Source organism: Lygodium microphyllum, chromosome 7, assembly GCF_053477565.2.
Source record: "Lygodium microphyllum isolate KBCC chromosome 7, Lygodium_microphyllum_v1.1.10, whole genome shotgun sequence".
NCBI lineage: Eukaryota > Viridiplantae > Streptophyta > Polypodiopsida > Schizaeales > Lygodiaceae > Lygodium > Lygodium microphyllum.
The window spans coordinates 138,561,652-138,589,557 of NC_141141.1; the positions used below are offsets into that span (position 1 = coordinate 138,561,652).

Here is a 27,906-nt window from a genome sequence, read left to right on the forward strand (position 1 = left end):
AAACTAAGTAATGGGGACATTACATGAGGACATTGCTGGTCCTTCCTCTTCATGCCCATCTAAACGCATAACACAAAGTAAAATGGAGTAGCAGAAAGAGACTGAAAAAGCCATACCTGAGCATGTTATGGAGGATGCATCTCAAGAGAAGAAACAAGAAGGGAAGAAAAGGGGCAAGTATGTTGGTTATATAGGTTACAATCAAATCTTGAGACTACCATACACCTCAAAAAGGTCTTGGAAGATCACATACTTGGTACCCGGGGAGTCCACCTTATAGAACATGTAAGATACCATGTGAGTTCAAAAGAAAGGGTATATTTATTATGTTGACTTACAGTTTTCTAAAAATAGAAGGGGCTTATAAATGTGCTCAATGTAAATTCACATTATGGGTCATTTTATTCCAAATTTCTCATCGGCACAATTGGGGGGGGGGGGGGGGGATAGGAAGGGGGGATGCCCGGGATGTGTCTATTTGAGAGCCCTAAATAAAAGTCCCATCTCCTTTACCACCACTCTCTCTCTTGGTATACAAAGTGTTGGTTTAATTTCAAACCACTAGCCTATTTGTTTGGGATCTCCATACTTCATAAGGAGCCTATGCCTCTTTCAACATCTACTGCTAGCTATTAGTTTGTACCTTTCTCATTCAAACCAAAAACATATGGTCTATAAGAAAAAAACTAATGCTTTCTCTTTGTAAAATCCTCAATATCAACCCTCAAATAGTGGAAAAATAGCATTGTACCTTCCTTCCACAAAAAGACAAAATAAAAAGCTATGCCTACAAAATCATATCATACAATTTTGTTGACATAGGCCTCACTTTTACAAATGACTAGGTGCTTTCTCTTCTAATCACCTTATCATTTTCTATATGCCAAGACCACTTGCTTCAACCTATGAGGATACACCCTCCTTAGTGATCTCTCTACAAGGATCAAATCGAAGATTGAGACCCAATATACTCCTCATAGCTAGACTTAGGAGGGGTACAATCGCATCTCAAGCCCCCCTTAAGTCTTTGGGTCCTTGATTTATCTTTTGATCTTATGCATATGTAGAAGATCAAAACTATGCTTGAGATATGAGCTTCATGCTGCTCAACCATAATTTTTAGAAGAATACAATATTTGAAAAGAAAAGCATTCATCAGACACTCTTATGTTAGGCCACCAAATATGGATGCCATGAAAAAAATTAGCTAGCTTAGTCATGCACGTCATGAGTGTCATGAGTGGTACACAATATGTAGGGTTCATTGGTTGAATTTTATCTTAAAGCGCTTTTGTCACCCCTTTAATTGTTTTGCAAAGGGAAAAGGAGAGTGTGTGTGTGTGTGTGTACTTTTGTGGAAATTTAATATTTTGCGAAAGAGGAGTTAGAGAGAGAGAGAGAGAGAGAGGCTAGTTGATGTTGATATAGTGGCTGAAATTTTTTGCAACAATTAATGCTAAAAATAGGGTAAAAAAAGAGGTTATTTATGTTGACACTTTGGAGATGTGTGAAGTCATTCAAGAGTTTGTTGAGCATGAATGTTATGGGTTATAAAACAAGGTTGAAGCAAGGGTGAATACAAAGTACAAAACAGTTGCAAAGAAGGTTAAGTTTGTTGAGCTGATTTTAAAGACCATAAAGTGTGGAAAAGAAGCAGATTAGTGTAAATTTTAGGTGGGAATTTAAAGCTGACGGAAGTAGAACCTGAAGATCCAATAATTTTAGATATCAAGAAAGACGGAAATGCAAAACTTCAGTCGTTGCGGTGACTGCAGATTTTTAGCAATTTTCTCGACTTGCTAGATTGAAGAGAGAGAGCTTCCTAGCCATTCGGGATGTTGAGTTGGTCAAGCAAGATTTTTCAGAACTGAATTCGGGCGTTAGACGTTTGAGATGCTGGAAGCTGGACATTGTCAAGTGAAAATGGCCAAGAGATTTAAAATTTGGGCCTGCCCCTTTAGTAAAAGTTTTGTGATTTAGGCGGGGGGGGGGGCGCCGTTAACAACACCGTTCAGGATGTGCCACCTCCCCTCTAGCCGATGATTTGGTTGGAGATGGCCATGGCAGCCCACAAGCAAGCCACCAATCAGATGAAGGCAATGATTTCCTTGATTTTTTTGCTTCTCGTTGCCATTCTCTAATCGTACGATGGCTGCCTAATGGGGAAGATGAAAATCTAGACTTTCTCTCTCCTCTCTCCTTTGAGGGTTGTTCTTGCTTGATAGAGTGACTTTATAGCTAGACTTGACCGAATAGATAGACTCAAATATTGCTTGATATGGAGTGTGGTTATATAAAATATATTGCACCATTAACCAACAAATAAAGTTAATTGATAAGTTTTCTTATAGTTAAACATAAATAAGAAGGCAAACTTCTTACCATATAGTCAATAAATTTTTTATTATCCAAGGCTTCTATCATTGTTTTTCTAAAAATGTTAAATTGGTCTTTGAAGTCTTTGAGATCACCATCTTTCCATTCAAAATTTTTACAATAAAAAACTATTCTTTCTAGTGTTTTTCAAACTTTGTCTTTTCTATTCCAAGCTTTACATTATCAATATGATCCTTAACTCCATTATGCTAGAATTGCATTGATTGTGTGTAATGGTTGAGCCATCTTTTCTAGATTTTATATTGCCATTTTTTCCCTGAAAGCCCAATAACCTTCTAGCTTTCACCCCATTAATAGATGAATTTTTTGGGAGACACAATTTTCATCCTTGGAATTTTAAGGATTTGGTTCGATTACAAGATTATGTCTATGCAAATAAATTAAAGATAAAAACTTGTGTGGTCTTGGTTATAGCATCTTTTCTAGCTAACAAGGAGTTCAACTTCCAAGAAAACTCTATAAAAAGATGAACAAGCTTTTCAATCATTTTGCAAAGTATTCATGTTAAGCATTTGACTACTAGTCACACAAAGTCAATCTTCAGTGACCAATAAGCTTGAGGAATCATAAAGTGTCATGAGTTTTTCCATGATGCACATTTCCCTTGTAATAGGGTAAGTGTCCCAATAAGAAGATGCTCCTAGAAGGAGTTTCGTCCATCTACCAATAGAAGATTACATCTTCTCCAAAATTTCATTAGTTTTTGAAGTAGCCAATCAATGAGAACACATCATGCTAGATAGTCATTGGCCAATCATCTTCTCCCACAACACTAATTTCCTTCTATGATACTCGAAACCTTATGTTATAATGCATATTTTGGATGGTTGATTAGTTATAAAAAATTTAATTTGAAGTAGCAAATAAAATTACAATAAAGGTCACAAAAAACCTCTCATTACTTGGCCTCTACCTACAAACTCCCCAAAAAGTATAGTGCACTCTTTACTGGGACACTTATCCTATGCCAAGTTTGTGTTTGGATGAATAGCGACCTAAATGTTTTTTGAACTTTATGATTGGGCTTGAAAATAAAGAATAAGTCAATCTGGGCTAAATTAGGAATATACTACTTATGCCAATGTTTCACATTTCAAAAGCAATGTCTCAAACAAAGGCTACCAATCATTGGTTATATTCCACTGATTAAGAGCATCCTATCCTAGCTCTTCGTACCATTTTTACTACCTAATGTGATTGACAATGCTGAGGTAAAGTAATGTATGCATGCTTCCTTGCATATATTTATCAAATGTGTGAGTATGCACCTATGTATACTTGTGTATATATTACCTTCACCCATATAAAAACATTAGTAAAATTATTTGTGTTAGTGCATATTACACATATCCATGCTAAAACCCAATTGACATCCATGTCGAACCCACTAAGACACTACAAAAACCTAACCCAAAGGACTTGTATTAAAACAATTGAATGATATAATTTTAAGAAAGAACCCAACCCAGTACCTATTATCCCTTTGTTACGAAATCACATAGAGTATTAACAAATAATATACTTACAAATCTAGTCATCAATAAAGGTTCAAGGTTGTACTTACAAATCTTATGGTTCAAGGTTGTACTAGTGTAAAATACTTAAGGAACCTAAAAAGATGGATTAAGAGAAAATTTTAAGCTAAGGGTGACCAGAAGGGTCTCATTCTGACACATGGATACAATTTTTAAAAATATGAAACTTACAAACTTAAAAAGTGAAGGGTCTCAGCTTTTCACATTGAGAACTCAACAAAACCTTGATAACTTAAGTATCACTAATCTAGAGAGTTATGTTCATAGGTAGGAGATGCTTTATCCATGCTAAAACCCTATTGACATCCATGTCGAACCCACTAAGACACTACAAAAACCTAACCCAAAGGACTTGTATTAAAACAATTGAATGATATAATTTTAAGAAAGAACCCAACCCAATACCTATTATCCCTTTGTTACAAAATCACATAGAGCATTAACAAATAATATACTTACAAATCTAGTCATCAATAAAGGTTTCTTATGGTTCAAGGTTGTACTAGTGTAAAATACTTAAGGAACCTAAAAAGATGGATTAAGAGAAAATTTTAAGCTAAGGGTGACCAGAAGGGTCTCATTCTGACACATGGATACAATTTTTAAAAATATGAAACTTACAAACTTAAAACGTGAAGGGTCTCAGCTTTTCACATTGAGAACTCAACAAAACCTTGATAACTTAAGTCTCACTAATCTAGAGAGTTATGTTCATAGGTAGGAGATGCTTTACTAACATGATACCATTGAAGACTTGAAAAGAAAAGGATTGTGAGAAATTATAATGTTAGAAAATGTATAACCATGTTCCCACTAAACCTAAAGGATATCCTCTTCATAAGCTATGTCTTTGTACACAAGAAAAAGAAATTCAAGAGCAACCTACAAGTGCTAAGTGAATCTAGGTGCTTAAAAGTTAAAGTAAGAATGTAGGTATACAAGGCTACTTAACACACATTAAGCACATAATTGGTGAAGCTCAATCATAGTATTATCAAGACCACCATCAAATTTTAAGTAGCTAAAAAATAATCTTTATGAAATGTAACATGTCTACAAGTCCATACAATTGACATGAATATGCTTGGGATGATATCACACTGTGTAGCTCACAAAGTAGCACCAATGAGATTATACAAACCCTAAAATCTCAAATGGAAACATGAAACCTTGCTTACTATCATATCTAGGTCACAACCAAGATATTTAATTCCAATCTCTCTAGATCTCTCAATGTGCAAGGTATTACCTCGATGACTTACAAGCTTCAAGGTTCATTGACCTTAGGACTTCCCTCCAAATGAATAGTAAGTATTCAAAAGTGAAGTCAAACATGTAGAAACACCCGTTTCCTAGAAATAGTCTAAAATTGGACCATTCAATTTGGCTATCCCAGCAAAAGTGAGAATGCTACCACAATCATTGTAACACAATGCAGATGATGAGTCCATCCAACGATGCTCCCCTTGAAATATTCTCAATGTGCACACTCAATAGGCCCTCTAACAACTATCCTATACACCAATTTATGTTTTCTCTTTCCTAAAGGGTCTTAGGTTCCTTTGGACTTATCTTTCCAATGTTTTGATCTATGTTAGATTAATGTTCTTTTGACTCCTATTTTAAAAAATTGTGTCTCCTTTTCTTAGAAAAAGTAGTGACTTGTCAAAATTTTAACAAGAGAAACAAACTCACTGCCTTCAAATGCTCACACAGTAATTCATATCATTTTTTAATGATATTCTTAATTCATATAAAACAAACTCAAACACCCTTGATCAAAAAGGAAAGTCTTGCAAATTCTATGGCAACCAGAGTATAATACACCATTGACCACAAACCAAACTTAATGTGCAATCATAAAAGCAATCACACTCTAAATCGACCACTATCCAAAATCCTTAAGCACACAAAAGGCTGCACATGAATAGCCTCTTCTAGTATGACTCCCCTTAGTAGTGCTTTTGGCCTCCTATGATGTATGGACATCTACTTTGTCTTGATGCTTGTCACTCTATGAATGAAGGACCACAATGTAAATAGTCCCTTTCTTCTTTTTTATTTTACTTGAAGAATTTTCTTGTTTTCACCTACCAAATGCACATATTATGTCAACACGCCAATTCACATTAGTTTGTTTAATGGAGAGATCGTTGAGGTTTTATTGCTCTCCCTACATTTTATATCCTTGATAGCATCATTATTAACTCTACTAAACACTTTTTCCTCGACCAACCAAAATAAAAGCAAGTTTTCGAAGAAACCTGATTTGCTCTTCAAAATCTATATGAAAGGCCACTTTTCTAACTAAAATAATTGAAAAAAAAATATCAGTATATTTCAGGGAATAAGTTAATTCAAATCGGTATTTTAGAATTCCAAACAATACCAAATACACTAAAATGTCATTTTGTGTTAGCATTGCTAGCCTCTCTTCTATATTATTTGCTATTGACTCCCCTCTTTTTCTTTTCTTACAATAATGGCTCCTATTCTCCTATTGTACCAATAGCATTATTTTGATGCCTTCTCAATGTCTAGCATGCTAAGGTAAGCTTTTCTTCAACTTTACTCCTCTTCACTACACTCACATCTCTTTGACAACCCTTATATCCCTCATTCTTCATTAGGCCTTCGCAAGTTTACAATATTACTCTTTCTCATCACAATGTCCTATCTCAATTTCTTCAATCCCTTTTCTCTTTGTTTAACCTTTCTCACCTCAAGAAGGTTACCTTCTCCCTTATATACACTAGGGACCCTTCGCCTAGGCTGCACAATACACAACACTAGACCAGCATTGCACATTGGTCCTCTCTCTCTCTCTCTCTCTCTCTCTCTCTCTCTCTCTCTCTCTCTCTCTCTCTCTCTCTCTCTGTGCGCACGCATGCACATTTGTACGTGCCAGAATAATTCCCGACCCAACCCTATACATGGCCCACCATCCACATGTATGCCTATATTAAGATTAAAATATTAATACAAACATAAGATTATTATATTTTTATAAATATAATAAAACATAATCAAAAATGAGGTTGGGGGTTACCCCACTCTAATAAGACTTGAAACACCCAACACTACAACAGAAACAAGGCATAGACGCGCATGTTAGACGCGCAAAGTTGGGCGCGTCTATCATTGCGTCTATATGTGCATGTAAAAGAGCGTGTGAATAGACGTGACTTTTGCATCTATATATCCACGTAAATAGACGCTAATATAGACGCGCCTTCAGACGCACAATTATTTAACCACCTGAAATTGGACTTAATATAAATAAAAAACAGAGTTAATAATTATTTAACCACCTGAAATTGATTCTTGAGTATGCACGTGTGCGCATGATAAAAACCATAGAATTAAGAATACACATTGAATCATTGAATTAAAAAACCAGAGTTAATAATTATTTTTACATTGCTCTCTAATGAATGGCAATTCCTCCTGTTGACAAGCCTGATATAAGTAATTTGCAGCAAGCGACAAAAACCTTATTATACAATTAGTAGCAAGCATTGCAATATGTATCTCGTAATTTCTCTACTTGAAGATGATAAAAAATACTTCCTTTTTATTATGGAAAATTCAATTTAGCTTTAAACTTGACTATTAATTCTTGAGTATGCACGTGTGTGCATGATAAAAACCATAGAATTAAGAATACACATTGAATCATTAAGCAAATTAAGTATGTTACAGTGAATGATCCATCTCATCTTCAATGAGATCAGCCCTTGCTAAACTATCTACTTCTAGGTCTATGTTACCAAGAGGTAACGAAACAAATAAGTCTATCCCACTATCAGATGTGTTGCTATATTTCTCAATAACTTCATCAATATCATCAACAATCACATTATAACACCATATTGGGTAATATGGGAATTTCGCATAAGTTTGGGACACGTGGTCAAATCTTTGGATTTCTTATAACTTGAACACTATAACTCCAAATCGAGTGATCTATAGCTCAATAGATTCCATTTTTCAAGCGCTTTCCAATGAATGGTTACATCATATGGTTTTGAGAAACTTATGGGCATGTTATCCAGGTGCCACCTTTTTAGTATTCAAAAAATGGGAATTGGGAGATTCCCAAACTCACTAATATTGTGTTTTATTGTCTTCTTCTGCGTTTCCTTGAACATCCTCGCGAGGTTCATCTTGTACTATATCACGCATATCATCCATTATGGTGTCATCATGTACATCATCATTAATTGTTGGATTGTCATCTGCTATCTCCATGTCGATAATATTACCATATATTGGTTTTGAACTATTAGATATAGGGATGACATACCACCATCAGTTATTGTTTACCATTGGATGATACACAACCTGTATTTGAAAAAAAAAAAAGCAAGAAACTTAAATACTTATTATATTGTGTATATATATCACATGTATACATATAAAAAAATTAGCTTTTGCATATATACATGCTCTCATTGTTGAGGTAGTACTAATGTGTCATTCTTGTTTTGGTGAAATTTTGTAGAGTCAATGATTACAAAACCACTTGGATGACATCTAATTGTGCAATGCTCACCATTTGTTACCACTTCTTTAAACCACTTCACATCCAGTACATATATAAAGAATTGTCTGAAGTCAAGCTTCAGAATATCTTGGATCAAGCCACAATAACCTTCCATGGTACCATTGGCATCCTCGAAGTGAGCAAGGACACCACAATCTTGGGTATTTCTCTTTTCATCTATACGTTGAGTTCGAAGATGTTTACCCTCACACCAAATAGCATTGAATAATGTGCACTAGTAGTAAAAGATTAAGATCAAACATGTCAATTATTTATATAAAATATAACTTATAGAAACAAATTAATTGATAGTATGTCTCACCTTTGATAAGCAACCTCATGCGTATTCCCACTCTTCTTGAGATATATTAATTTCCTCCTATTTTTCCATTCTCTCCATTTCCTCATGTAACCAATCTATATCAATATGACGTGGGAGCGCATTTAGATGATCTGGAAATGAGACATTATGTCCATATCTGGTGCGAAATGCTTATCTTTCACTTTTTCTTCTTGCCCTTGCTTCATTATATAGTGTCACCCATTTGCTCATTAGATCACTATTGAGCACACAAAAACTATTTAACTTACGAAGTTCTTCTTTTCTTAGCACTTTACACATTCCTTTTCCTTGAGGTATTATAGAGTTCATCCTCAAGTTTTCATCATCTTTCCATAGTCATGGTTGAGAGGAGTCCACTTCAGCAAGATATTTAGATATATAAACAAGGGATGATTGCACTAACCAACCCTCAACCATGCTTCCCTCAGGCCGTGCTTTTTGCCTCACAAAATCTTTCAAGGTTTTCATGAAGCGCTCAAGAAAAAACATCCACCTTGCATGAACTGCCCCAAAGTGCCATCTCATCAATCAAATGTACGAGTAAATGTAATTGAGTAGCCAAAATGAATCGAGGAAAAATTTCCTCCACCAAACAAACCACCTCAACAGATAATACTCAAGCATCTTGCAATGTGTTTGGATCAATTTCCTTTGAGCTCACGTATCTGTCAGGATGTATTTGAGAATTGTTTATTTTTGTGTAGAAATTCAAAGATATATAATGAAAAAATACAATGTATACACACCTCACAAGCTCTCCCATCTTGTAAATGATATCACGTACATCTTTGGATACACAATGGGATATGCTAGTAGGAAGTACGAACTGAATGTAAACAATATTCATAGATCAAATGATTAGTTGAGGAAAAAGTCATCATACCCCAAAGTTTACACATAGTTACTCCACTAATTACTATATTCATGGTTAGAGATACCCTTACTTGAATCATTTTGTGCCAATCGTGGAACTTCAAACCAGATAGTTGCTCCACATCTCTTTTCTTTTTCTTTATGAAGGCTCCCTTGAGACATCTCATACATCTTGTGGGTGTTCGAAAGCTACATATTTGTTCCTTCACAATTTTTTCCTCCTTCTTTGACAACATCCCACGAAATATGACACAATCATTGACACATGCATGGATCTTGACATAATCGAGGCATCCCAGAGATGTCAAGTAATGTCTTGCTTGCTCCCTCTTAGTTGGCAATTTGTTTCCTTTTGGAAGCATTTGTGATAATAACCTACATATATTTTTTAAAGTGAGTTAAAAAACCACCAACATATATTTCTGTCTGATTTCAAAATAGAACAATTAATATTATGATTCATAAGCCAAACTGAATTCATACCTACTTCAATAATGCATCCAAACTGACATTACTCCATCCATAAATTGTTTGCAAGTTAAGTATCTCGAGGGATGCACGAAGAACGGAGTACGTACAACCTTCATACAACGGAGTAGATGACGCTACGTATAGTGGATCATCTGGCTTCATAGAGTGACCTTCTTCCTAAACCGGTTGCGAAAATAGATGGTGTACCATGTCCAAAATCTCATCCTCTATGACTTGATGGGGCATTTCATGAGGGCTACTATCATGGTCGTCAGTCTCCACTCTTCTTGAAGACTCTGCCTCCTCGCGTCGACGTTTTGCAGCCTCTCGATGTGCCCGGGAGGGAACATCTGAGAATGTGGCACCGCATCCTGCTCGACCACAAAAAGGAGTTTCATGTACGTTGATATATCTTGAGTAACATAGACTAGCAATCTTAGTGTTAAAAAAACAATGAATACCGGTGATTTTTCTCGGTCCCATTCTCCATACATGCTGAGATGTGACATTGCAACTCGACGTGCTCGAAAAATACACCCTCGACAACGATCACACATGCATTTAATTTTTCGTCGTAGCCAGGCATCTCGATTATGAAGACGTAATGTTTCATCCTCACTTGAGAATGTGCTCATTGAGTCATCAGCATGCACCGCACTAGGTGATGATGACGACATGATTAAACCTAATTCATGACAACATCAAAATATTTGTCATTCATATGTTTACATAAAAACTTCAAGCTGGCGTATTAATTATTCTAAGATCTCAATTATAAATACACAAAACTCATCATAAATACATTAAAACTTATGATAAGAATTCACTATCAAAACTTATCTTAAAAACAAAAAATTATGATAAAACCTAAATGTGCATTTATATCTGCGTTTACGTACGCGTCTACATTAGCGTCTATTTGCGCGTCTACGTTCGCGTCGATATACATGTTTACGTAAACTTAGACACGCATATACACGCCAAAATAGACGCACACGTCAAAATTCAAAACATACTTAAATCATTTCTTTTCAAACTACGCCTTTCCTTTCTTGCGTTTTTTGCGGTTCTAAAGCTCGAGTTTAGCCGACATACAGTCTCTTCATGCCTCACCTAGTCTGTTCATGCCTCACCTCCTCATGACTCACCTCTTCTTTCATTTCAAACACACAAGAAGGGAAAAAGGAAAGCCAAGGAGAGGAAGAAAGAGAGAACAAGAGAGAGGAGAACAAGAGGAAGAAGAAGCAAAGGGAAGAGACAACAAGCAGCAAGCAAGCATCAAGGGAGAGTAACTCACCAAGGAGAGGAAGAAGGAGAAGGAAGAAGTGCCACCACCCGCCACACCAAACACCCAAGGTGAGTCCTCTCTCTCTCTCTCTCTCTCTCTCTCTCTCTCTCTCTCTCTCTCTCTCTCTCTCTCTCTCTCTCTCTCTCTCTCTCTCTCTCTCTCTCTCTCTCTCTCTCTCTCTCTCTCTCTCTCTCTCTCTTTGTGTATCAGGATTTCTGATTGCATTATGCATTGCATTTTGTAAATCATGAATGGCGGTCGTCGGACCGAAATTAGCCGACTGAGCGCATCTGCATTTCAATGCAGACGCAGGGATAGACGTGAAGAAATGTTTTCTCTCATTGCGTCTGAGGCCGCATCTCAAAGCGCGTGTATTCTGCGTTGGAGACGCGAGAATACACGTGCTCTGCACAGAGACTTTGACTTCAGATTTGCGTCTCCAGGCGCGTGTATTCTGCAGTCTACACGCGAGGATACACGTGTGAGCCAGAAGCATTGACCTAGAAATCGCGTCTGATAGCGCGTCTATACTGCATCTTAGATGCAAATATAGACGCGCTCTGGACAAAGGGTTGACTTTAGGAACGTGTCTGAGAGCGCGTCTATCCTACATTTTAGACGCGATTATACACGGGCCAGTCAGCTCTAACAAAAAACAATTTTCATTGCCTAAACAATATATTTTTGCAATGATGAATGTGACCAATCCCATGTTTGTGTTTATCAGTTTTCTTGATTCATGATCAAATTTTTCTATGGGATTTTCACACCTTTGTTTCACTTAAATGGACCTTAGTAAGTGCTTACAAAATACACTTGAAGAAAATGAAAATGTGTGAGCATCAAAAGCCTTCTCTTACATAATGATTCTAGGCTCACTGAATGATTTTTTATAATTAATGTTGGATTGGATCAAGGATTATGGCTCTTTGAAAATGTTTAGGTGTGGATGAAGGTAATATGATTTTTTGTATGCAAACAAATTTGCTTTTTCTTGTGTTTTTTTTTGCAAATGTCGCATCCTAGTTCATCTAGCAATGACCCGGATTTGGATCGCATGGATGATACATTGGCCTTGTTCGATAGGGGGATCAATGCATTTTTTGGAGGTTTTCCTAGTAGGAAAGACTTCATGGGAGAGATGACCGGATACCTTGGCCGCTCTGCCACAGCAGACGAGGTGTTCAGTGTTATGTCTGGAATGCCTCTGACGTCTTTGCCTAGCACTACTTCCCAAACTCTAATTGCAGGTACTCCACGTGCAGCACATGTACATGCATCGGCTGAAGCACAAGCATCAACCAACACACGTGCATCCAGCGAGGCAGAGGGTAGTCGACAAAGAGGGAGGAGGGAGAGTCGAGGGGGAGGACGAGGCTTATGTGGGGTTTGCCTAGGAGGTGGCGAGCGATCACCCTCACCAGTAGATCACGTAGAGGAGCCTGTACACCAGTACTATAGAGTTACAAATACTGGTGGCATCTTCCATGATGATGAAGAAAGGGATGTAATGGCGTACATGAGGAGCGTCGTGAATGCGACGTATAAAGATTGTTTCGTCTACTTCAAAAATCAGAAAATCGGCTTGTGGCGAGAGGCGTTGAGGGCAGTCCATAGGAGGTACCCAAATCTTGAGGGTCAACGATTCTCGGATGATTGGGGATGCACAAAAGTGAGGGATTTGCTTCACAACAAAAGATCCCACCTCATGGCATGCGCCAGGGACTCACTGCGGAGGCAAGAGGAGGGGTGTGGAGCCTATAGCCAACCACCTATGTGCCACCGCATAGAGTGGAAGAAAGCCAAGAAGAAAGCAGCAGAGAAAGTGAAGAGTTGCCAACATGCAGAGGCGCGACGCATCCAAATGGAAACCATGGGATCGTCGCATTATGGATCGGGCGGCAGAGAGTCGTGGGAGGCAGAGTTTGTGAGTATATTTTGATTTCTAGTTTTTTAAAATTTATATTTCTTTCAATTCTTTATATAATTTGTTCTAATACATTGTGTCTCATAATTGTTTGTATATATCATGATTGTTTTGCAAACTACTATTGTTGGTAGGATACCTACTCCTAGAGAGGTAGGTTACCATCGAGGCCATAACCACGCAGCCACATGGCTTCACTTCTATGAGGAGGGTCTCATCACTGAGGATCAATACAACCGGGCTATGAGGATTCGACATCCAGAGGAGGTATGTTTATCTTACTTTCCTATTAAAAGTATAGCTAATTATAACTTTTTCTCCACCATGTCTATGTAAGCAACCTTGATCTTTTGTGTGTGTAGGCGAACCCGAATGTGGAGCATAGTGAGGAGGGGGATAGCGACACTAGTAGCCATGGTGGTGCTAGCAAAGATGTTTTTTCTTCCGATTCGTAGAGGAGCACCATACCTCCTCTATGGCCTTGTTTTTTTGTATATATATTATCCATCTTTGAGCCTACTGCTTGCGGCCACGCTTTAGGTCGCAAGCACTTAAACTCCCCATGTAAATGCTTTTGATCTATAATGAATACATGGACTTTTATTTTCAATTCTCATGCTTTTAGATCCATTGTCTTTTTCCCAAATGCACAATCTGATGTATGGGAGGGTTCCAGTTCTGTTTTGTGCGTCTATTCGCGCGTCTAAATTGTAGAAAACACGCGTTTATAAGCGCGTCTAAAATGCAAAGTACACGCGCTCATACACACACTAGATAATTCAAGTTTTTAAAAAAATAAATATCTTTTTTTTAATGAGATTTTTTATTTTTTGTTCCCATCTATGGGTGCTTGTAACAGTGCGTCTACAGGCGTGTCTATATGCCCGTCTAGTTTGCCAAATAGACGCGTTGGTAGACGCACAGAATAAACTAAATAAATAATAATTTTAGTTTTTTTAGGCGCTTGTATTCACGCATGTATATGTGCGTCTGTTGCGCGTCTATTTCTGCGTGTAAATTCCTTTATACATGCGATTATAGACGCGAATTCATAGACGAGCAAATAGACGGGAGGATAGATGCGCCCGTAAGATTTTCTCTATATTCAAAAATCACGTCTAAAAGTGCATCTAAGAGGCCTTTTTGTTGTAGTGCAATGTTGTTTTGACCTTGATGTATGAAAAGTTGAATAAACTATGATCCTCTTTAAATCATTTTGCAATATTCCAATGAATGACTGCCGCAAAAAATAATGTCATAGTCCCCCATAAAAGTAATAATGATCGAAGCCTCAAGTAGATATTCAAATTTAAAAAACACCTCGTCATCATAAAAATGCCAGTTGTTATCATAATAGCATGTGGCATACCCGATAATAGTGTAATGGCCACCACTCAATAGCCCTATCAAAGCTTTCTTTAATATATATTATAGAGAATCATGTTGTCAAGTGTTTTTGTGTAAATTATAAATCCCTAGAGTTGTGCCTTGTTGGTAGAATTTTTTTTGTACTTGATTGTTTGTGTGATTGGTTGTGTTGATTTTTTTAGCTAAATTTTGAATTTGTCTAGAGTAGGAATTGTTTTTGTCTTGATTTTGAAATTGTTGTGTTTGAAAACTTGATAGTCTTGGTCGAGATTGGTGTTTTTTTTGATAGATTGGAGCAGGATTTTGATTGTAGCTACTAGAAGTTCTAATATATGTATGTTTTTTTGCAAATATTTTTACACATCAAGGGAATTATGGATTCATGAGCACTTCACGTTGCACTTGTTGGATGCACTTCACTTGGGAGCTGTCTCTTGATTTTTTCAATTACTTTCATGCCATAATTGGGTTAATGCACTTATTGCATCATTTTGTAGCACTAGCATGGCATGATGCCCATTGCAACTCTATATAGTAAAACTTAGATGCACATGTACTTAAAAGAGCATTCATTATACAAGCACAGTTTTTTGCATACACAAGTGTTGGGATGTTCGTCACTAGAATAAGAACCTTAAGATGAGTGGGAAAGGTGGTTTCATGAGTTTGAGGGTCATGAAGGACTCCTCTAGTTATAAGAAAGGTTGCTTACCTAGTCAACATCATGAGAACCACTAATTGTCATGAGTGTTTATAAGTTTTAGATGGGTGGAGTGGAGTGCAACAATTATTCTTTTAACTAAGTGTTGAGAGGTCGGGTTAAGGATTTAAACTAATTAAGAAACTTTGTTTGCATCTTGCATGGCGCACAGGGACTTGTAGATAGACTAGTCACCAATTATATTAGCGCATATTTTTTTTGTGGCATTGTTTGTATGATTGCATGGATTAGAACTTTTCACTTCTTTTCAAATCATATCTGATTGAGCACGGAGTTCATTTTCAAAGCATGTCTTCAGCCACAGGGCGCATTGCATTTGATCAAGAACAAGTTATCCATACATATTTGGCATATTTTTTTCAAGAGCTATGGGAGGCAAGGGAGTGCAACCAAGGAAATAGCTAAGGTCTCCTCGAATTTATTACATAAAGGATGCATGTAAATTGTTGAATTTTGGGGATAGTATTACCTAGATCACATATATCTTTTCATAAGGATTGTTCAAGCTTCCAAGTACTTGATGATGGAGAGAGCTTCTTGGGGTACTTGTTTTGATCACATGAATTACCCAAACTACCTACAAAGGATGATAAAGAATCATCATTTCCACCTAAAGAGAGCACATTGCCTTTGGAAGAACCCATCGAAAGTACAACCTACCTATGATGCTGAGAGGAAGATGGTTCATGAAGGACATTTTGGTTCAACCAGTGTGTTTGGGAATATCTAATTCTCTAGGGACTCTTGATGTGATAGCACAAGAGCGTGAATTGGAAAGAAAAAAATGGCAAAGGAGAAGGAAGATTCATGATGACTCACAAGCCTACATATTGCGCAGTGTGTACTTCAAGAATATGAAGAGGCAAGCAGCAATTAAGGTTGATAAGAGGCAAATATTCTAAGGCATTGTTGCAACAATGGAAAAAGGGACCCTATGATCGTCCTGCTCCGGCTGGTCGCCATGCAGCTCCTCACCTCGCCCATCAATTGCCTCTCGGTTTGTTGATTCGGCTTGTCGACTGATCGATTCCTTAGCCTCTTACCGGATTATAACATATTTGATCAAGCGCCAAAACGGTTGCTATTGCAAATGGTGGCACATACTCTTGCTGTGTTATTGAGCTAGCAATAATATCAGAGTAGTGCGCACGTGATTTTGAAGCATTCCTGAGTTGGTAGCATTGCAAGAACTACGCTGATGTGTTTTGCTCAACGAGATTATCAGCTAAAGGCTGCAGAGCTTGCGCCACTTCTCTCGTGATTGTCCTCAGTTCAGTAGTTTTGGTTTTCGCAGTGGGGATATGGTGGTGCACGATCTTACGGGAGAGTCTCTGGTGAATGGGTTATAAGCTTGCATGAGAAGGAAGGCAAGCAGGAAACAGATGTGAGGAAAGAGCAAGCTCCGATTCGGACCGTGCCGAACGAACAGGCTTAGTACAGGCTGTGGCCGACACAGTTGCAGTAACATTAAAAGTAAGCTTCAATGGCTGATAATCGGATGACAGGCAGATGATAGTAATAGTTGCAGCTCACCGTCATTCTAATGGCAAGACGAAATGCGGAGGCTCCAAGACCAAAAAGATGGTGAAACATTATAATAGGGAATTTAGGATTTTTTTATGCACTTTGGAAACCCCCATACCTTTATTATTTTATCACATGATGAAATCTTGTTCTATTACTTAAAGATTGAGTTTACTCTAAATGTTATATAAGCTATCTTCTCAAATGCCACTTTCAAATATAGATCAAGATTTAGTCACATGGTCAAATATTTATCACCTATTTAAGATTGGGACTTGGAAAATTCTTAAATTTTCTCCAACATGGTGTTGTGATGATTTGCATAAAACAAAATAAAAAGCTTAAAGAGCTTTTTAAAGCAGGCCTTTTTGATGAAAGGCTATAAATACATGGCTAACGAACATGGGAGGGACGATAATTGAGAGGATTTGAGAGGTTAGTCAGCGTTTCCAAATTGGAGGCCATTAATCCATATTGAGCATGTTTGATGGGTTCCAACTCTCGACTCTAGAGCATAGGAGGTCTTGTGATGAAGAGCCCTCTTGGAAGTATCGAGCAGCTAGCGTAAATGAATGAAAGCTCTGATTTCGAGTAAGACTTTATTGCATAGTATATTCTTTTCTCGTAAGTGTCACTATGGATTTATGAAGCTAGTGATACAAATTTTGTCTGGTATTTTATTGGAAGCTTAGTTTTGGGATATGGCTCTTAAGAAAGAATTGTGGACTATGGTCTTGAGCATGTTTTATCATGTGTTATGCAACTGAGTTATGTGATTTGTTATTAAGGAGCTTCAGGATGTCTCGTATTTGTCTTTGTTTCATTGCAAGAGATGCAGTTGCTTGGAGGTTAAATATTTCTAGAGTGGTAGCTCTGTGATGGGTTTTTTAAGACATTGATCTCAAGACCTTCCGTTCTTTGTTTTATGGATATCATTTCTCAACACTTGGATAGTTTGTAAGGCTACAAGAGATATTATCATTGTTTGGAAAATTGGGTTATGGCTATATATCGATGGAGTTTCCCGTCGAGTTTAGCACCTAGACAAAGTCTAGCATTACTATTAACACTCCTTGTCGTCTTGTCTTCGGGTTGTGAGGTGTGTTTCCATACTTCACTGCTCGTGTAACAACGCAACTCACACTCTCAAGAATATTCTCCTTTTTGCTTTTCTCTTCACCCTTCTTTATTAACCCTCACTTTTGTAGCCACCATCTTTTTTTCCTTGGCATGCATTTATTTTTTTCCAATAAATACAAATGGAGTTTAGAAACAAACTACAATTAGATGCGTTCATATATGCACAAAAGTAAGATGTTAGCCATATATGTTGAAACATGTGAAGCTTCCTTTATAGAAAAAATAAAGAAGTTGTGCATATCAAAGACCTTGTGTCCTCAAGACACAAGCAAAATTTGAGCAAACTCATAGCCTCAAGCATCATCATGATGTCAAAGTAGCTCAAGTATGATGAGATGTAGAAGTACCCACGTGTAGTGCATGGAGCGTTGTAACACGATGAGCCATATTCAATGTTGAGCAAAAAATGCATTATGCATTTAGGAGCTTCTCCAAGAAGGGTATAATTCCATCCTAGGTCCCCCTTAGGTCTTGATACAATCCTTGCTCTTTATTATTCCTACTTCAATCAATATAATTTGTACCCTACAAAAATTCATGCTGAAAAAATGTATCCCATGATCAAATGTTCGTGCTTAGTTGAAGGTGTGAATTTAAAGAAATCACACTTGAAAGTCATGAACTTTATGCTCCACATAAAGCCACCTCACCCCTCATTAAGAAGAAGAAGAAATCTCCACTCTACTCCATGCTTTTCTAAGGTTTTGTTATAGACTAACATATGAACAATGTACATGATGACAAAAATATATATTCTCTTGCTTGAGTAAAAAGCTCCCAACCCACTGCTAAGTCTAAAGGACTAGCCACTTGAAGCTTCCATATCTAGTGTGGAAGGCCATCTTTGGGATACCTTCTTCAGCTATGTGAATTTGGCGGTAGCCTGAACTAAGATCTATGGAGCTGAAGTATTGGGCTCCATGGAGTCTATCTGATAAGTCATCCACCAAATGGGGTATTTGTTTTTCATGCTAACCTTGTTGAGTGCCTTATAGCCTACGCACAGTTTGAGTCCTCCATCGTTCTTCTTAACAAACAACACTAAGGTTCCAAATGGGGACTTGCTTGGCTGGATGATGCCTTACTCTTCCAATTCATGTAGTTGATTCTTCAATTCCATCAATACAATGTGATTCATTCTATATAGGGCCTTAATTGTTGCAACCCTAGGATCAACTCGATCTTTATGGCCTACATCTCTTTTGTGGGGTAATCCTTTGGGTATTCTAAGGCATCACATTTGTATATTCCTAAAGCACTTCCTCTACTTCTTTGTTGTTGCCAACCTTCTCCACTTGTTTGGTGCTACATGCTCATGTCCAAGGTTTCAACTGTGTATTGTCATAATTCACAGTTGGACTATTTTGTGTGTACAATAGAAGCAATCATTTAGGCATGGTAATTCCTTCCAGGTTGACCTTGAGAAATTTGAATAAAATCCAAGCACCTACAGTGAACGTTGAGATTGCCATGACTTGCAAAATCCCATCCATTCCAAAGATACTCAACCTTCCTTTCCCGTCCATTCCAAATATACTCAACCTTCCTTTCTCCAAGGAGGGCCTTTCAAATGTAAATGTCTATAGACCATTAGTTTCACAAAATAACTATGGAAAGTATCAAAAATCACACCTTCGAGCTGACTTGAGAAAAGGCTAATATACAATTCTGATGTGTGACTTGTATTTGTATATTATTTCATATTTGAGCACTATTTGACTGCATCCTTTCCGACCCTGTATCTTTGCCTCATCATATGTACAGCAGCCATGATGTCATGACCCATAGAAGGTGTTCTTTGCCCTCCTCACAAGTCCCTTGACAAGAACCGGTTTCACATTTTTGTTTCCAGTTGTCATAATTACAGTGATGACAGGTGCAATAGAGCAGCTTCCAAATAAAAGGAGGGAGTTCCAAATCATGAAATTTACTTTATCCGGATAGAGGTAGCCATAAAACACGAGATATCAAAGCTGAACCACCTGAATCTTTTCAAAGATAGCATGCAAATATCCAGCGAGCTGTCACTGTCCCAACCTATGTATCATACTGGAAAATGAGTAGATGGATGCCAGTCAAGTTGCACCAGCCATGGGAGGAGTGTTGACAGTCCCACGACGAAGCTGTTGTAGAGCAGACTGCAGGGCTGTTTGGATAGTCTCTGCCACTGCTTGTAGCCGACCTTGTCCTTGATCAGTAACATTCCCGCCCCCAGAAACTTCTACAGCTCTGGCAACTTTTTCCTTGCATCGCTCCCAGTCCTCAATGCGAGACCAACAAGCCCGACCACCATGGCTGCCTTCCATACCAATGAGAGAGATGCTATTACCTTCTCCAAACATGTATCTCAGCCTTACAGCAACACATTGAGGAAGCCAACCAGCTCCCCCTGCCACATTTATGTGTGGAACATGAGAAGGATCAAAGATAACAGTCAATGTAAACTCAACCAAGCTCCTAGAACGGTCATAGTGTACACTGCTTTTTGGTGATGAGCTGCCTCCACCCTGTGAGATCATATCCTCCTGTGCACATGCATCCTGACCAACCCCTACGGATCTGTTTTCAAGACACAGTTCCAACTTGGGCCGTGGTGGCTGGCTTGGATCACTTACCTGTACATGCTGCCCTGTCTTAGCAGAATCTTTTTTCCAAGCTATGAGAACAATAAACTCACGCAGTACAGGAACTGGAAGGGTAAGCATAGTGACAAAAGATGCCAGCCTTGATGCATCATAAGGCTCAAATGCAGCTCGCCTAGCGAAAAAGTCGCCAATTTCTTGCATCTCTGCAAGACTTAGATCATTGTCTGATCCAGCTATGCCAGGTTGCTGCAATGGTTGTGATTGTTGTGATTGCGACTGTTGGATTTGCTGAACCTGTGGCTGATGTGTTTGTTGTGATTGTTGCTGTTGCTGTTGTTGCTGCTGTGGTTGTTGCTGTGGTTGATTTTGATAACGTTTTACATTTATAGCCTGAAGTACAAGCTGTTGACGATGCACACTAACCGCAAAGACACAATTCCTGTTGGCAATAATCAAACATTAATACTGCAAAAACAACCTTCTTCAATTGGCAGATCGTACAGCTCTGAAGTATAAACCACTATAATCCTAAAAGACAGTCCACAATCAAACCTGTGCTGGCATTCTGCCTTTAAACACTAATTTGACACGACTGCAGAGCTTAAATTTTGGCACCACCTACATGTGCGGACAGGCTAATAAGATGAAGACAAAGCAAAAACCTCACCGGATAAAAAAACGCAAAGCAGGGGTCTCTGGGTCATGGTTGAGAAGGGTTCCTTCAGTCTCCTTTAGGTGAGAAGCTAGCACTTCCTTTATAATACCAGGAAACTGGGCAAAAAGCCAAACCACACCAAGATATCTCAAAGTTCCTCTGAGTACCTTCTTGAGGAAAGCCAACGGAACCCATACTCCTCCATAGCCACCATCGTCCGAGAATCCATAGCCAGCTGCATTCAACTCCCTATGTGAGGGATGGAAGCTCATGCTTATCCCAGGAACCATGCTGCGGCCAGCTGTCATATTGTTCAAAGGACCCAAAGACTGTTGAGATACTACATTTCCAGTATTTGCCACTCGAAGGAGTGAGCCTGCTTGTGGGTTACCACTGCCAAAACTGGGCCGAGCCACTCCAGCAGGGCCAACACTCACCCTGCTTGAAGTTCCAGCAGAAACTTGACCCAGATTTGTTGCAGATCCAGTGACACCACCTGCTTGGGCAGGTTGCCCAACAAGTGCAACCACAGAAGGTGCTGGTGCAGAGTCCAGACTGTTATAGCATGCTGTAATCTGCTCCACTACAAAAGGACGAAATTGTGGGCAAGGAAGGGACCCTTTAGCCCCTGGTCCACTTCCTTGTGGCGGTGGAGCTGGCTGCAACCACACATGATCCCCAGAGAAACAACGCATGTCCACTGCAAACTGTCTACGATAAAATATGCGGATCCAGTAAGGAGAACGCAAGACAACCGATACATCCGTGGGCAACAAAGAGCTTGGCACAAGACCTGTTCCTCTACCAGGTCCAGAGACTATAGCTCCAGTTTGTGCAGCTTGCATCGAGCTTCCAATGGCCATGGCATTGCCACTTCCAGAGAGTCCACCTGTCAAAACCCTTCCAGGGTTACTGGGAGATGTGACACTAGGATTGCTGGGTGAGAGAACCTGGCCCACTGCTTTTGTAAGTCCAGTTGTGCCAGTATTAGCTGCAGGTCCAATTGGAGTAGTTGACACCGGCATTCGAGCAGGCCTGACAGCACTAGCAAGCGAATGCAATGGTCCAGCAGTCACACGTATGCAGCTAAGAAGTAATTCGATTTCTCCTGCATTGATGAAATCTTCCAGATGCTGCATTGAGATAACAAGAATTGTGAGGAATACATGCAAGACTGTCATACAGGTTTTTGGATAAGCATAATGATGTATATTACCTTTGTATGGGGCCATAGTTGATCAGGTGAAACATGCACAGTACAACCTTTTTTCCCTCTTTCCCACTCAACTACAAAGCGAGCATTAACTGATCCAACTGAGATTGTGTAGCTGAACCATACACTTGTAATCCCAACTGCTTCAATGCGAGAAGCTTTCCTCATAACTTCCGTTATTTTTTCTCCTTCAATTCCATTTGTGTACCCTTTATTCTGCAATTTGGTTAATTCACCTTTCTCATCTCCTTTGACTTCTAAAACCTGCTTGATCCCCAAAGCAAAGACTCGAGCATTCCACAAGCGTTCAAGGTCCGCCAACATGTTTTGAATGCTGTTGTCTTCTACCAACTCGTACATCAGTATGAGACCATAAGGTGTGCACTGTATGTGAGAGTCTGCTTCAGAGGCTATAACTTGAACTCCATGTGAGAGACCTTTCTGATGCTGAAGCTCATATAACTCCTTAAAGTAATCATCATTTACTCTTACCTCCCATGCAGTGCTTCCTGGTTTACCAAGACATAAGCGAAACAGTTCCCATCCACCATGATTGCTTGACCTGCAATCTCTTCTTATCTTAGGTAGACGGAACCACATATTTGAAGAAGGCCTTCGATAGCCAATTTCTTCAGAAGAAGAGATACCGCAAGAAAACATCTGACTAAGTAGTCGAGAATACTTAATACAGAGAGAGCATCTTCTACTGGCTTGCAGAAGAAAAGCAGTGTAAGTATACATCGATGCTTCTCCTTGGTTTGCCGCTGATAACAAGCTAGGATATGTTTGTCCCACAGTTTGTTGTATTGCACTAGACAAGCCACCACTACCTGATGTGGTTATAGCTAATGAATCAACTGCTTGCATCTCCGCTTCGCATTCCAGTTTCCTTTTCTTAAATGTCTGTATTGATGGATGGCCTTGAAGAACTGGTAAAGTAAAAATAATGTCAGAACCTTTGCGCTTGCGCTCAGAACTTTTATCCATTGAACTAGCGGCCTGTACAGAGATAATTTGCTGCAAATGCACTGACATAGGTGATGGAACAGGCTTTGTGGGGGAAGACAACCCAAGGGAAGGGTGTGTATGTTCAGTCATTTCTGATGACTCAAGCACATTATTTGCATTCTCAGTCCTTGAAACCAAGGAATCTGGCACAGGAGATCTTCGAGCTGGTGAAGGTGTGTGTGCAGACCCACCTGGAGACAATACAGGGTTGCGTGACAAGCTTCCTGGAGGTACAGAACCCTTTGCAGCAGATGGTTTTGAAGATGGCACAGAGCTCCTATACAAAGGTGACCCTCGTACAGGTGTTGCCATGCGAGCTTGTCTTGATGGTGAAGTTAGTAGAACCCCATCTTCAAAGTTGTTAGAACCACTAGTTGTACCAACTGTGCTCTTTGATGCAATGGTGTCTATTAGCTTTGAAAGATCATCATCATCCAGATTTATGGGAGAACTTGCACTGTCTCCTGGATTCAGTGGTGATTTTGAGAGCAATGTTTCAGTATCAGTTCCTTGTCTGGATCCAAGAGTTCCTCTTTGAAAAGAAGAACCCCTTGAGGGACTTGTTAGAACAGTTGAAGGATTTCTTGAGGGGCTGCCAACTGCACCAGAAGTATTTCTTGAGGGACTTCCAGTTGCCCCTGGACTTCCTACTGCAGGCATAAGATTGGGCTGCCTTACACCAGCTGACCATCCACTGCTGATGGTACCAGGAATTCCAGAAAATGATTTTCCTGCCAGGCTATTTTGAGGTAAAGCTTTGTTTGTGCTGGTTTGGTTTGAGAAACCCAGGTTGCCATGTTGTCCTGATTCCACACTTTGATTGAACATCTGAACTGAAGGAAAACTTATCTTTCCACTGAAGGGTTTGTCTGCATCAGGATTTGGCCAATTCTCAAGGGCAGCTGGACTTGATTTACAACCATCAGCACTGGAACCAGATAATGTTTCATACCTTTTGCAGCCAACAAGAGCATTAGGTGCACTGTCGGTCTCTATACCATGCAAGCTGACATTTGAGACTGCATCTTTATGATGTAAGTTCACTCGGCTCCCATCAAAAAGGCTGAAGTTAACTTCATCCTCAGTTGCAGCAAGAGAGTGATAAGGTATGTCCAAGGTAGCCACCACCTTAACAAGTCCACCAAGCACAGAGTTTTGTCCATTGGAAGACTGCAGTTGAGCTTCCAGCAGCGTAAGGACAGGCATGAAGCTGCTATCCAGCTGAAGGGCCAGAAAGAATCTCTCTCCACAATTTGGGAAACCCATAATGAGAGCATCTGGTCCCAGCTTCAGTGAATCTGCTGGAACTTTAAACACAAGTGCTCCCTTCTCGAATGGCTGCATTCATTAAAAGAGGAAATAAATACCCAGGAAATATAAAAACCACACCACACATTCACATTATAAACATGAATCACAAATGCACCCAAAGATCACCTTGAGCTTTATTGAGGCTCCAATTGAAGCATATAGATGAAGGAGACTCTTGTTACGCAAAGTAATGAATGCATCAACGGGGTTTTTCAATCCTGCATTCAAATCATCCTCTATTTCCTTGAGAGTTGCTGATGCAATCAGCGTATTGATAGTTCTCAATAGAAATCTCCCAGTCCTGAGAGTCAGGGTGATAAACAATTATTTAATGATGTGGAAGAAAAACTATTCAAGCAAACTTTCAGAGGCTACGGGATCCTGAAGTGCAGATAAAATATAAGTGACTGCACAAGAGTTATTGGGAGGTACTCTACTCAAAATTTCAGAAGTATACCACGCAAGCATGAAAATATATAATTAAAACTGTTGTTCATGCCAGCAAAATGTGCTGAATGGAAATTCAACTTGGGTGCTATTTAAGACAACATCCAGCGATATCTGCTCTTTGTATTCACATCTTTTTGGTGGCACTTGAAAAAAAGGGTACTTGGAAAAACAGCAACCTCTAGCATCTAAGAAAGTGCTTTCTCATATGGTCATACTGTAAAAAGTGGTATGTTTAAACAAGGATGCATATTCAACATAAAATATCAATTTATACTATCTGATGCAGTTCAATAGCTAACTCTAGCTATTATAATATATAATGCAGGTAAATAGCTAAGTCTAGCTATTGGCATCAATCTAACTTCTCTATGAAATTAAGATTTTAAATTTGATACATCCTTTCAGAGAATCAAGTTGGTACATTTGCATTATTTTTTTTAATTAAGTCAAAATATAGAACACTCTTTGCATATCAAAGAGCTGTTTTAATAGCACTAATTACCGGAATAAGATCTTAATCTTGACAAATATGTTGGAACGAAGAGAATAGAAAGTGTTGATGCCATTAATGATAATAATGTGCTTTTTACTGTCGCAGCAGCACTCTTCCAGCAGCTAACCAAAGCTCTTGCTATTGATTAACTGCAGAATAAACAACACAAAGAGGCGACACGCATTTGTGCGCGTGCGAGAGAGAGAGAGAGAGAGAGAGAGAGAGAGAGAGAGAGAGTAGCAGCAGCAGCAGCAGCAGCAGAAAGAAGAAAGCACATGAAACCAGCCTTCCTTCTTGGATAGGGTGGTAGATGACCTGATTTAACACAATTCACAGCAAGCAACAAATTCAAAAATCTGAGATTTGACGCTTTACCAATTAATCTTGGACAGCCGACACCCAATCCGCCCCAACAACTAGTGCCCCTTGCAGTATTTCATTAACTAGTATTGCTCCAATTCGAAATATATGGAGATATATGGTGATCTCTCTCTTCAAAGCCCAATACAATTGGCTATCACAAACAACCAGCAACAACAAAAATCAATTTGCCCCTTGATTTGACTGAAGATTGGGCACAAATTGATCCTTGGGCTCTTACATGTGGGCAAATCAAATGGAGATGGTGAAACCCTTTGGATCAGCTGTAATTTCTTCACTTACAGCTGCTACTCCGCTGTCCAGGTCTTCAATTAATGAGCATGGTTCCCAAGGTGGCTGAGAGAGACCCTAATTCCTACTATAAGTTAGGGTTTGACAGTAGTAGATCACTGTTGCCCTTCACCAAGATCTGGAAAATGCTGAGAATTGCTGAGAGAATGTCAAAGGATGAGAGAGAAAGCTGAGAAGAGAGAAATTTCTGAGATCCATGGCCAGAAAGTGATCAAAACAGCTATCACCTTCGATAGGACAACCAAAAATGTTGTGGCCTACAGCCTGGGAAGGCTTGGATGCTGTGGTCTGCTGCTGTAGACATCAAGGATGTTGTTGGCTGCACCTGTAAAGCCTCCTGGCCATTGTTGCCTAACTGTTGGCTGATGATCTCTCTCTCTCTCTCTCTCTCTCTCTCTCTCTCTCTCTCTCTCTCTCCAGCTGATGTCCACACTCAACCATTATATGAAGGAGGCTCATCACCTTTCCCAACTTTGCCTGCAAATTTTAAAATGCCAAGTAACATAGACTCCTCACTTTCCAAAAAGGAATATAAGCAGCAGCAAACAGCAATGTTTGCCTCCTTACACACATGTACCTCCCAAGCTTTTGCCGTTTTTGCTCACATGCTTTTGAGAGCTAGACAGCCAATAGCCCTTGTAGCATTCAATGCAATCTACATTGCTAATAACATGAGAAGCATCTCCAAATCTCGCATGCATACATCAATGTTTGTCAAGGAGTCTTGCACTCCAACACTTGGATGTAATCTATGACATACATCCATATCACTTTACACTAGTACCCTTCTTCCACGACAAGACACATGCATAGTGAGTCACCATCCCAAGTGCACCCACAATACTTGCATTTGCATTAATATTCTACCTTTCCCAACTATTTTGACAATGGTCACATGGTCTCATTCTACTTTTAGTTTCTTCTTCTTCTTCAAAACTAACACAAATTTAGTGTAGATGTGACATCACCAATGTAAGATGAAGACATTGAAATTAGAAATTTGGCTATAAAAGCTTGTTGCAAATACAATCAAAATCAACCTTGATAGAAACCAATATATATGAGTTAGAGAAAGAGAGAAGTCTTGACTCATAATGTATATGTAGGCCATCTCATGGGCTACACATTGATGCCCTTTCATCCATGATCTAGGCTCCTAGGCATTTAAATTGTTATTAAATGCTATTGTTGCCCCTAGTGTCCTAGGCACTACTGTCAAGCACTAGGTGACACTAGGGTTAGGGTTTATTTTAGGGTTTCCTATGAAGGTTAAGCCATTAGTGTTTCATTTTATTATAAATAGCCACTTTGTGCCTCATTAGCACATTAGTGTGGCATTATTCAATGTGATCACCTTGAGCATTGTACACTCTCCCTCATTAATAC

The 27,906-nt window shown here is 39.0% G+C and overlaps 1 protein-coding gene across 1 annotated transcript in view; it reads right to left on the minus strand.

Moving 5' to 3' along the window:
* Window positions 1-18,456: 18,456 nt before the first annotated feature.
* The window catches only part of SWP (RNA polymerase II transcription mediator), a 69,332-nt gene continuing 59,882 nt past the window's right edge, over window positions 18,457-27,906 (minus strand). Inside the window, exons 4-7 of the mRNA XM_087682036.1 lie at window positions 25,032-25,206; window positions 22,590-24,932; window positions 21,386-22,506; window positions 18,457-21,157 (exon numbers count right to left, since the gene is read on the minus strand). Coding sequence (XP_087538162.1) covers window positions 20,209-21,157; window positions 21,386-22,506; window positions 22,590-24,932; window positions 25,032-25,206 — 4,588 coding nt within the window. The 3' untranslated portion in view covers window positions 18,457-20,208. The remainder of the gene's footprint in view (window positions 21,158-21,385; window positions 22,507-22,589; window positions 24,933-25,031; window positions 25,207-27,906) is intronic.